Here is a 12,766-nt window from a genome sequence, read left to right on the forward strand (position 1 = left end):
TACAATTAAAAAATGTGCTGGAGTGACTCTTGCAAATTGATGCTTTTTGTGCATTGGGAGGGATAAAGTGAATTGAACTGACCCAGATACACATACTTGCTGCTTATTTTATTGAGTCTTGAACAAATAAATGAAAGTTTAACTGAATCTCCATGGAATTTGAACTCAAGTCAACCGTCTCAAGTAGTTAAGTCTGATAATCGATTTGTTCTACCATTTCATTGATATTAATGAATATTAGTTTTACTCAGCATTTTTTTTCTTTCTTTTTAATTTTAGATGATTACCATATATATACTATGGAGTTTTGTTGCTTGTTCATTCTTCTACGTAGCCCAGGCTTTCTATGTACCTGGAGTGGCTCCAGTTGAGTTTCACAGGGGTCAATTTGTAGAGGTCAAGGTAAGTTTTCTATAGTTATTGTCTTTGTCACAAAAGCTTTGTCTTTCTGTCTTTGAGATGTCGGTATGACAATATGTTATTGATTTCAGGAAATACCATCCTGTCGTACCTTTTTTTAATGCAGCATTCATTTTATATGATGGTGATTCCATGGCAGTGATACGGTCAGGGTGGTGACATACTTACCACAATGATCGTATGTTCACATTGCACCCTCAGTTGTTGTTGTGTTGTCCTCTTGAGCAAGGCTCCTCTAATTCTGCTGGCACTTAGAATAATTGTCTTTGAAAAGGTTGACAAGCAGCCAGCTATAGAAAATCCTGCCCGTAGATGTCTTGGAACAGTGTTGAGAATGACGATGGAGGAAAATATTCTCATGGTTTCATCCAGCTATTTTTATTGTATTTTTTTTTTCTTTTTTCTTTCTTTCAGGCTGTGAAAATGACAAGTGTAAAGACACAGTTACCTTATGAATATTATTCTTTACCATTCTGTAAACCTCAAGGTGGAGTGGTTTATAAGACAGAAAACCTTGGTGAGTACAGATGACAGATATATTTAAAATAACTCAGCAAAGTTGTGATAGTTTTGTTGTTGTTGTAATTGTGTTTAAAGAGGTGAGATAATGGTGTTGTGGCCTATATATATATATATATATATATATATATATATATATATATATATATATATACTGGGTGCGATGGGTAAATTGTCATCATTTATATTTTTAATTTCGCGCATGTGAATCTTTTGTTTTTGATTTTGTTGACTACATAGTATAGTCGAGTCAGTTGGGCACCGTCTGTGAGAAAAACCACCATGATGCAATTCACTCTGCCAGAAATTTGGTAACAACATGCTGTACTGCTGCTTTTAAATAAAGTATATATATATATATATATATATATATATATATATATATATACACCCACCCACCCACACACACTGTTATTTAGGTCACAAATGCTTTAAAAAAAATGTTTTTGCCTGTTTATCACTCTCATCTCCACTCAACCGAGAGAGAGAGTGAGATTTATTGAACCTAGTATTGAACTCACACCCATCAGGTAGAGTTGTGTGACACTATTCTCTGAATAGCAAAATTTCTACCTTATTTACATCTGTGTTGATTGAATGAAGGTGTGTTACATTCCTCTCTCGCTGTTATTAGAATAACTGACGTGAAACCCCTCATTCTTATGATATGCTTTTGTTTGTAGACAAATTAAAACTGTTGATGAAATCTGTGTGGGACAACCCAAGTGCTGTGTCCTGGATCTGTTAGCGATTATGTTATTTATTTAGAATTTCATATATTCTGGTGCATTAATTGTTTCTTAGTTATGATGGGGCAGCATCTAGGGTTCTAAGTCAGTTCTATCAACCCCACTGTGCCTGGGACTTATGGAAGGGTTATGTTTATCTTGAATTCTATCCATTTTAAGGATATAAATACCTCAAAGAATTGATACCAATCTACACCAGTATACGCAGACGCTCGTATATAATCATCATCATCATCACATTGCAAGGGTCAGACAGAATTTGCTGAAGCAGATTTTCTACAGCTGGACGCCCTTCCTGTCTTCAGCCCTCATCTGTTGCTAAGCAACGTAATATCTCCATGGTTTGATATTTTGTGGTGGAAGACTGGAAACAAACATCACTTGTATGGTGGTGATGCTTGTTTACAACCGTGACATGATGTCAAGACAAGGGCACACACACACACACACACACACACACACAATGGGCTTTTTCCAGTTTCTGTCTACCAAATCTGCTCACAAGGTTTTGGTCATTCTGGAGCTATCAATGTAGACACTTATCAAAGGTGCCACACAGTATGATTGAACTCAAGACACCATGGGTAGAAAGCAAGTTTCTTAATCACAGCTACTTGTTTCTTTTAAAAATATGATGTTCTCATTGTTAAATATTGGGTAAAGTTTGTAATTATTTTTGTTGTTGTTTCCAGGTGAAGTCTTACGCGGTGATCGGATTACTAATACGCCCTATGAAGTAAGGAAATGTTCTTTTCTTCTTGTCTCACTTTCAGCTGATTGACTTCAAACATTTGGCAGGGTTATTCTGTTTCTAACGACTCAAAGACACTGTTATAAAATCCAAAAATGTAGAGTCTTATAAGCTCTTGGTTCACAATCATTTGTTCTACTCTGACTTGCACCCCCTCCCCAAACTCGTCTGTTTTTCTCTGAAATTATTCCGTTACTAATTAATGTTGGGAAGAATTTGGTAAAAAAAAACTTTAGAGTATTTTGTTTTTCTGTTGCTTTGAGTGATGGGGGGACACTTGGTCTTATTTGTTGAAGCCTCTTCTAGACTGGTGAGGTTGTTGATATTCAGACCAATGCTATGTGAATGAAATTTGGTAAACATAGACATTGTGGAACCCTGTTGTGTGTGTGTGTGTGTGTGTGTGTGTATGTATATATATATATATATATATATATATAAAAAGGGGTTTGTATCATAGTGTATATATATATATATTATTTAAAAGAGTTCCAACTCTGATTTTTTAATGTTTTATTTGTATTCTTATAAAATTAATGTGGGATATAGAATATGGAATAATATAATATAAATAGTAAAATGAAATGAAGTATTGAATGTCTTATTGAATATATGAAATATTGAGTATTAAATATATATATAGGGGTTAGTATACTTTCCTGCTTCATAGCAGTCATCAATGGACAGAATCGGCAGCTGCTTCTTCTATTTCTACAAATATTGTTCATTACTTCTTTACCAAGATTCTAGCAGAGATAATGTTTAACTTCTTGCTGTAGCAGGAATATGGTGTGACAGCGAGATTGTCTCTAATTTCTTTGGATTCCATCGTTTTTATTGTAAATGAAATAATTTCAACTTCTTTTCAAATCCTTTATAACAACAGTTGACTTAAATGCTATTTTTTTGTTTTTGTTCTCAATTTTTAGGTTGCTATGGCTGAAAGTAAAAGCTGTGAAATTCTTTGCCATAATGATAAAGCTGTTACTATGACAATAGAGGATAGTAAACTCATGGCAGAAAGGATCAGGCATGCATATTATGTCCATTTGTAAGTAAAAACTGAATCCCTACTACTGTTGTTGTTGTTGTTGTTGTTGTTATAGTGTTGTTAATGAAACTGGCAGAGTGGTTCCTGTGCCAGGAAAATGCTCTGCAGCGTTTTGTCTGTCTTTATGATCCGAGTTCAGATTCTGCCGAAGCTGACTTTAACGTCCATTCTTTTGGGGTTGATAAAATAAGTGCCAGTTAAATACTGGGGGTTGGGGGGTGTTGATGTAATTGACTTCCCCTTCCCCCAAAATTGTTGGCCTTGTGCAAAAACTTTACCTCGTCCTCATCATCATCATCATCATCGTCAGTGTCGGGGTTGGACAGTTCAGCAAGAACTGGTAAGCTTGAGGGCTGTGCTAAACTTCCAATGCCTGCTGCTTTGGTATGGCTTCTGTGGCTGGATGCCCTTCCTAATGTCAACCAATTTACAGTACTGGATGCTTTCTACGTGTTACTCAGTGACCAGTGAGGTCATCAAGTAACTTGCAAGACAACCCCCCCCCCCACCTCCAACCGAATGGATGATAGTATCATCATCCTCATCATCGTTATTATTAATAATCTTCCTTTATAATAAAACGCAAAGTGTTTGCTTGTCAGCCATACTGTAACTGTAGGCAAAGAAGAGTAAAACAACAGGCAGAGTGGGAGTGTGTGGCAGTGAGAGATGCTGAAGCAGGCGGACAACGTTGTAAATGAGTGTCACTGTTCACACAAGCAGTGTTGTTCATGTCCAATCTCCTGTTGAAAATGTCTGGCCATGGAGAAGTATTACAGTGTTTGGAAATAGGCGAGGGTTGGTGACAGGAAAGGCATCCAGCCATAGAAAAATCTGCCTTAAATAAACTCTGTCCAACCCATGCAAGCAGGGAAAAGAGGATGCTAGAAGATGATGATGATGATGATGGAAGCCTAAAATTAAAAAAAAAACCTCAAAAAATATAAGAGGATGTAGTGGCTTAGATCAGGTTAAGAATTATTTCTGTTCAAACAAGCTGAGAGAAGAATGTTGGTGTTGAGTCATTCATTCATCTGTTTCATTTGTTTATATATTTCTAGGTTGGTTGATAATTTACCGTGTGCTACTAGATTTGAAATGTTAGGGACTCGAGAAATACAATATGAACATGGATATAAGCTAGGTTTTGTCAAAAATAATGAGGTAAGTAGAAAACGCACCTATTCAAAGATCTTTTTTTTACATTTTATGAACCAGTGTCTTAAATTTAAATATATTTTCAATGCATTTATTTTGAAACAGTGTCTGATATATTATGTTTTTGTGTCTTGGTTAATTTTATGATAAAAGTCCTCAAAATTTCTTATTTGCTAAACCCCCCCCCATCAGATTTATGCTACCTTTTCTCTTCTCTGTCATGATTGATAGTTTTTTTCATTCCGTTACTGGTTTCAATCATTGGACTGGGGCCATACTGATGCCTTCAATTCCTATAAAGAGATGTGACTAGAATGTCGAAGGGCATCACCAAATAATATAAGGGGCTTTTGTTAAATGCCATGCTGATTCTACCACCCTTCACCTATATCCATCATCATTATCTTTGGGTATTGGGACTTTTAAGAGATTTAGTGATAATGTCAGAATGCAAAGCAGATGTTTAAAAAATCCAAACTGAATGCAGTATTGTTTGAGTTATGGCATGAAAGTAACTATTCAATTGGTGCAGTATAAAGTTGCTTAAGCTTGTAAAAGAAGTGGAAGAAGTATTTCTAATGTCTTGGACAGTCTTTCTATGGAGAGAGAGGAATAAGTATGGATTTGTCTTTGTTCCGTGGGAATTATATAGTCAAGGAAATGGCAGGAACTTAGCTATTGGGCATGGATGGGAGGGAAGGAACTTAGGAGAGAAAAGTGGTGTGAGATAGAGATGGGGGAAGTTGGGAGGAGACGATAAGGGTGGAGGAAGAATAAAAGGTGAGAAAGATGAAGAAGAAAGCTGAAGAGGATTGGTAATTTTAAGGCAAGGAGGATATTAAAAAAGATTTTTGTTGGTTATCTATGCAACAGAGGCAAGAAGTTTGTCAATATCATTCTTCACATGGAACCAGGATGCTGGCAATTGTTCACACAAATTACTCTCAAGAGTTTGTTCTTCATTGTATTAAGGAATAGGGTTTGCCAATGAGTTTGAGGTTGTTTGCTTTGCTTTCAACTTTTCTTTCAGAGAAAAAGAAAACCACACCACATTTTAGTAGGCTTACCAGACTTGTTTTACAAAATATTCATAATACAGACTGCTTGTGTACCTCTTCTAAATATTTTGCATGCTGTTTAGATATAATACTGTGATTGGGCTTCCTGCACCATACAAGGAAGGAATTTTTACCTATTATTATTATTTAAGATGTTTTTCTTTTTCTACAGGCTTTCATCAACAATCATCTTAAAATCATCTTGAAATATCATACTGAAGACAAGTAAGTTATTTTAGTTGGTTTAAGAATGGTTTTTATTCTTGTCTTTGAGTTTGTCAGAAATATTTATCTTAACAGGTTCATTTTAAATGACACAAATGACAAGTCTTCATTCTTATGAATGTAGAAATTATTTCAACAGGTCTTAGCAATAACTGGATAACAGAAAATCGTGATTGGACACAATAGATATTATCTTTGTAATCTCAGTAACTTATTTTTGAAGATTTAAATATATTCTTGTTTGAATCAGTTTTAATTTTGAGTGACCGTTTCTTTTTCTTGAGATTTTATTTTGTTACGGTTATTTCTACAGATATTCTGTAGAAATTATGACTGATTTTTTGCTATAACATTTTGTATCAAGATGTCAGATGTATCACAGACAATGTGACAAAAATAGGTAAAACGTGTATACGCCATATTTTGGAGGTTTTCTAGTGATTTTACGAATCCAATATTTGTGGTGAACAGACGTAAAGTCGAGTAAAATGACTTAACTTCATTTTTATTTTTCCATATATTATTTTTGAAAACTAATGTCTAATCGAAACAATTTAAGCTGAGGTATACCTGTATGTATATATATATGTCAGTGTGTGTGTGTTCTCATAAAAAAAAAAGCTATGTATTTTTTAACATTCATCCATCAATTCTCCTTTTGTTTACCCAGTGCCAAATACCGAGTAGTTGGTTTTGAAGTGGAAGCTCAAAGGTAAATTTATTTCTCATTCTTTGAAGTTTCTTGGTCTAAACGTACCCTGATTAAAGCACAATAATTTAACTTTATAAGCTCAGAAAGAGGTTTCCTTCAACCTTTCAATGTTATAAACTACCATTGTTTTAACTGGAAGGAAAATAAATTTTCACAGATTAGAATGAAAATAATGCAGGCACTATCATGGTTTTGTGGGAAGATGTTTGACTGCATGGCACCTTGGGCAAGAGTCTTTTACGATAGCCTCGGACTGACCAAATCCTTGTGAGTGGGTTTGGCAGATAAAAGCTGATGATGCTAATATGATATGATTTCTCTCTTTGGCAACTAAAGTTTCTGAGAGGAATGTTGTCAAATTCTTGTATAAAAGAATGTCTTACTTTTCACCTGTGTGTGTAGGTGGGTGTGGGGATTGTGGTGACTCTACTTGTGCCTTAAATCTTTTAGATTTGTACAAATATAAGAAGAAAGAAATTGTGGTGGATTGGTAGAACCTTTCAAGTGGTTTGTGTTCTAATTTTCTGTGTTCACAGTTCAAATCTTGGTGAGGCCAATGTTTGCCTATTGCCCTTATAGGGGTCATCATTTAATGTCCATTTTCCATGCTGGCATGCATTGAATGGCTTGATAGGGGCTGGCAAGGCCAGGGTTTACACTGGGTTCAAAGTCTGTTTTGGCTTGGGTTCTTATGGCTGGATGTCCTTTCTTATGCCAACCACTTTACAGAATGTTCTGGGTGCTTTTTACGAGGAACCAGCACCAGCACATTTTCTGTGGCACCATGGTTTTAGGATATCATTTCTGTTGTGGTGGTCAAGTCTTCTTGAGTACAGCAGTGCACCACATTTTCTGACCCTTTGCCATCTCCTTCGTAAGGGGTTGATAAAAATAAATTAGCTGTCAGTGTACTCGAGTAACCCCTTCCCTTCAGAATTGTTGACTTTGTTCCTAAATTAAGAAATAATTATTTGCAAACGAATTGCTGTTGTTCATTTGGAAATTAATTCTGTCACTTTTGTTTGTTTGTTATTGTTTAGTATTGATTTCTCCGAACTTACAGTCCAAGGTAAAAAATGCACTGTCAAAAGTAAAGAACCAAAACCACAAAAAATAAACGAGAAAGGTAAATATTTTGCAACTTTGGAATATTTTCTTTAGCATTCTTTGTTGTTATTGTTTTGCTTTTCTTGTTTTCGCCAAAATTTATATTTCAAATTTTAGATTTATTGGGCACAAATGTGGTTGTGTGGTAGAGAAGTTTGATTCCTGACTGCAATTTTGGGTTTAGTCCCATTGCATGGCACCTTGAGCAAGTGTCTTCTACTGTAGTTCCAGGTTGGCTAATGCCTTGTGAGTGCATTTGGTAGATGGAAACTGAAAGAGGTCTGTTGTGTGTGTGTGTGTGTGTGTGTGTGTGTGTCACATTAAAATTCCATCCACCCCATATCAGCATGGAAAGCAGTTGTTAAATGATGATCACACACACACCTATTTCTTAATTGCCCACAGGGGACAAACAATATATATATATCTGTAAGGGAATGGGATCAGAGGCAGGCAAATTGAGCAGATTTTGGTGAGGGTGTTGATAGCTTATTGTTTTAGAGGAGTTTAGAGAACTATTGTTGCAATGGTAGGTGGGAGAGAAACGGAGAAGATACAGCATTATGATCATCATCTCCATTTTCATGCTTGTATGAGTTATATAAAGTTTATTGAGGCAGACATGTTTCTCACAAAATACTTGAGAAGATGTGTCAAGCCAAGTAAAACCGCTGCCATCTAAACATACAGGTTTCTCCTTTCCCGGTGCTGGTGCCACTGAAATGCACTCGTGCCAGTGCTGTGTAAACGCACCCATGCCAGTGGCACATAAGCAGCACCCAGCACACTCTCTGAAGTGGTTGGCGTCAGGAGGGGCATCCGATTGTAGAAACCATGCCACAACAGACGCTAAGAGTCTGGACAGCTCCCTGGCAGGCCTGCTTCTCTCAAACCGTCCAACCCATGCCAGCATGGAAAAACGGACGTTTGATGATGATGATGGTGATGATTGGAAATGAAAAATATTACCACAAATATGTGATGTGAAGACAAGCCTGTTGGAAGGATCATGGTTTTAGTGTGTTGGGGAGTGAAAGTTTGCTAATCCATTGGATGCTAATCAAGTTGGATGTGCTATAAAATGCTTGTGTGTGGACGTGTGTCTCATGGCTGCCTTGCCTCAGGTTTGTAAGCAGTATTATGTGGGATTCACTTGTCCCTTATTGGGGTCCACATTCATCCAATACTGAATTATTTTCCGGTTTAAAGAAGGACATAGCCTTTCAGATGAAATTTTGGCTTTTTATTGCTATATGGTTGCCATAAAAAGTCTTCAGAAATTGTTAGGTTTCGCATTCTTGAATTGTGGCTGTTTTAGTGTTGTTACTGAAGAAGACAGCTACAGTGTTGTGGTGGTGACTATTTTGTCACGGTTGGTATTATTGGGGTATGTTTCTATGGTCTCTGTTCATGGAAGTAATGCATGCTGGGAAGATGTCTAGCTAGTGAGTGGGTGAATGACTGTTGGAAAGACTATTGAGGACTGAAGCATGTAACTAGATGCCATAAGACATGTAACTAGATGCTTTAAGACAGGTGAGTGGGTGCCATAAGACATGTAGCTAGATGCTTGAAAGTATTCTATTCTGTGGTCTACCATTTTGTTATTCATTATACTAAAATGAATTTATTTTTTTCTTCTTAGGAGAAACAAAAGTGATTTTCTCATATTCTGTGGATTGGCAGAGCAGCCATATTCAGTGGGCTTCCAGATGGGATACGTATTTGGCCATGAGTGATGTACAGATCCATTGGTTTTCTATCATAAATTCAGTTGTTGTCGTCTTCTTCTTATCAGGTAAGCACAATAGCAATTATTCAACACGTTTGAATCCGTTGAGTATTTTAATAAAACCAGTGACTATTGCCATCTTACTTTTAGCTGCAAAGCCTGCAAATAACTCAATGGTTTGTGTTAAAACTGTCCTAAAGCTTTCGCATCACATTATTCATTTTCATCTTTTACATTGACTTGTTTAAGAAATTAACACCCTTTTCTTTCTTGCTACTAAATATCCTCTAAGTATGGCATAGATCAGATTTAATTTTTATCAAATACTTTATTGGTCACAACAACATATGCCTCCTTCCCTATGCCTGTAAATTAATTAAACCCTTAAGCATTCAAACCGGCCAGATCTGGCCTCTCACACCTACCCTATCATGTCATTCTAAAAATAAACAATCACACCATCGAAATCACTAAATTACAATATAATGCATGATTAATTCAAAACAATATAAACAAACAAACATTACATTTGACAGATTAATCTGAATACCAAAAGGGTGAACCATAGTGTTATATAGTTATGTTTCATACTTAAAGTATATACACCATTGTTAGGCTTGTTACTGCTGTATTTGTCCTGAGATAACATCACTTATGGGATGTGCTGCATTAAAAATGCAATAGTGTTATATATAACAATATAGCATGGAAAGCGGACGTTAAACGATGATGATGATGATGATAACTTTGACTGCAGATGTTGGTATTATGCTGTGATAAGCAAATGTTATATAAAGATTTTGTTTTTCCTAGTTTATATCCATTTTCCATTACTTAATATATAAGTGAAATCAAAATGGCTGGTGACAGTACCACCTGACTGGCACCCTTGCCAGTGGAACGTTAAAAGCACCATCTGAGCGTGATTGTTGCCAGGGCTGCTGACTGGCTCCCATGCTGGTGGCACATAAAAAGCACCATTCGAGTGTGATCATTGCCAGCATCACTTAAGTGGCACATGTGCTGGTGGCTCGTGAAGAACAACGTTTGAGCGTGGTCGTTGCCAGTGCTGCTGGACTGACTTCCATACAAGTGACACGTAAAAAACACCTTTTGAGCATGGTCGTTGCCAGTACCGCCTGACTAGCCCTCATGCCGGTGGCACATAAAAGCACCCACTACACTCTCTGAGTGGTTGGCATTAGGAGGGGCATCCAGTTGTAGAAACTTTGCCAGTTCAGGATTGGAGCCTGGTGCAGCGTTCTGGCTCACTAGTCCTCAGTCCAACCGTCCAACCCATGCCAGCATGGAAAGCGGATGTTAAACGACGATGATGATGCTGATATATAATTAGGATAATTTTCTGTATCTGAACAGTTGTTTTTTTACAATGGGACACTAATCCCACTGTTAACGACTCATCCGTGATGTAAAGGACAGAACCTGCTTTGTTTTAGTAGTCATGTGAAATGGTCGAAGCAGTTGAGTGCCTTGCTCAAGGGTGCAAAATACAATGGTTGTACTAAGGTTTGAACCTGTCATCATATGGTCAGAACTTCTTGTTATTGTTCAATTTTTTCATATTAAAAGAAAATAAATTCTTTGTTTATTTTTAGAAGTATTTAATTTCTTCTCTGAGCATTGAAGTAACTTCTTCTTAAAATATGCCAAGTTCCTGCCAGAAACCCTTTTTTTTTTTTTTTTTTTTTCCATTTTTCCATGTTTTTTTTTTTTTTTTTTTTGCAATAGGAATTCTCACAATGATAATGGTCCGTTCATTGCGCCGAGACATTGCAAGATATAACAAAGATGAAGACATCGTAAGAGATATTCCTCATTATTTAAGATGCTTAGTGACATTTCTTTCAGTTTTATTCAAATAACTCTGAAGTCAACTTTGCCTTTAATCCTTTGGGGGGGGGGCTCAGTGTAATAAAATACCAGTCAAATACTGGGGTTGATGTAATCAACTTGCCCTCTCTCTTCAAAATTACTGGTCTTCTGCCAAAATTTGAAACCATTACCATAACGATTAAGGCAGCCAGCTTGCAGGGTCGTTAACACACTGGATAAAATGCTTAGCGGCATTCTGAGTTCAAATCCTGCCAAAGTTGACTTTGCTTTTCGTCCTTCCAGAGTTGATGAAATAAGTATCACTTGAGCCCTGGGATCAAAGAAATCAGCTGTCCCCTTCTCCACAAAATTGCTGGCCTTGTCTATATAGTAGAAAGGATTATTATTATTGTTGTTGTTGTTGTTGTTGATGGTGATAAAGGTGCTGATAGACAAAAATGGTTCAAGTGTCAGCTCTCTTTACATTCTGAGTTCAAATCCTGCTGACCTCAGCTTTGTCTTTCAACCCTTCCAGTCAAATACTGGGGTCGATATTTTGGTATTGTACCTCCTTAGCAATTGAATGAAATAATTAAAAATGACTTTCAAACAATTTAATTCTGATAGAAATCATAACCTTTTAAAAGACCCTTTTATTTATTATATTCACTTTTGTTTTATTTTGGAGAGAATTTTGTAATATAAAATGTTTGAAGAACTTCATCAAGCATCTATGACAAGATCACAGGCACCATTCTGCTGTATGCATAACTCTTTCATGATGTAATTGTTTTATATATATGTATATATACACACATATATAAAGCATAACAAGTGAGGAGATATGAAAGGTGAATGTATTTCTTAACCCCATAACTTTCTTAGGATTAGGGCTGTTTTGCAGCCTTCTTCATGGAATGATAATGTCAGTCTACAATAAATGTGTGTCTCCTTGTTTTGTCATTGCGTGTTTGTCGTAAATGCGTCCATACGTGCAGTGTTGTTCATTTTCAATATTTTGTTGAAAACACATCTGATGGTTTCCTGTTTATGTCTCAAGTTCAATTCTCACCCTGTTCAACTTTGTTTTTCATTCTCCTGGAGGGTCATTAAAATATGTACCAGTTATGCATTCAGGTTGATTCAGTCAGCGATAACAGCGATACTGATAAATAAGAAATTATTCTAATTATCATCAACGTTGTGGTTTTTTCCCAATTAAGATTAATTGTAAAAGTTTTCTCTTGAAATACTTTGATATGGTGTAGTCTTATAATTTTGTTAAAATTAATTCTGTTCCAGGAAGAGACACTTGAAGAAACAGGCTGGAAATTGGTTCATGGTGATATATTTCGTCCTCCCCGCCATCCTAAGTTGTTGGCTTCTTTAATTGGTGCTGGAAACCAAATATTTTGTATGTCACTGATCATTATATGTGAGTAGTATTTTGC

The 12,766-nt window shown here is 36.3% G+C and overlaps 1 protein-coding gene across 2 annotated transcripts in view; it reads left to right on the plus strand.

Annotated features, from left to right (window-relative positions):
• The window catches only part of LOC106868321 (transmembrane 9 superfamily member 4), a 36,575-nt gene that overhangs the window by 11,983 nt on the left and 11,826 nt on the right, over positions 1–12,766 (plus strand). For both annotated transcript variants that reach the window (XM_089356868.1, XM_089356869.1), the window contains exons 2-12: positions 280–402; positions 835–937; positions 2,381–2,424; positions 3,369–3,490; positions 4,552–4,654; positions 5,879–5,931; positions 6,602–6,643; positions 7,684–7,769; positions 9,396–9,548; positions 11,232–11,302; positions 12,618–12,750. In XM_089356868.1, the coding sequence (XP_089212994.1) occupies positions 280–402; positions 835–937; positions 2,381–2,424; positions 3,369–3,490; positions 4,552–4,654; positions 5,879–5,931; positions 6,602–6,643; positions 7,684–7,769; positions 9,396–9,548; positions 11,232–11,302; positions 12,618–12,750 (1,033 nt within the window). The remainder of the gene's footprint in view (positions 1–279; positions 403–834; positions 938–2,380; positions 2,425–3,368; positions 3,491–4,551; positions 4,655–5,878; positions 5,932–6,601; positions 6,644–7,683; positions 7,770–9,395; positions 9,549–11,231; positions 11,303–12,617; positions 12,751–12,766) is intronic.

The sequence above is a fragment of the Octopus bimaculoides genome, chromosome 8 (genome assembly GCF_046866305.1).
Source record: "Octopus bimaculoides isolate indiv1 chromosome 8, ASM4686630v1, whole genome shotgun sequence".
In the NCBI taxonomy this organism is placed as follows: domain Eukaryota; kingdom Metazoa; phylum Mollusca; class Cephalopoda; order Octopoda; family Octopodidae; genus Octopus; species Octopus bimaculoides.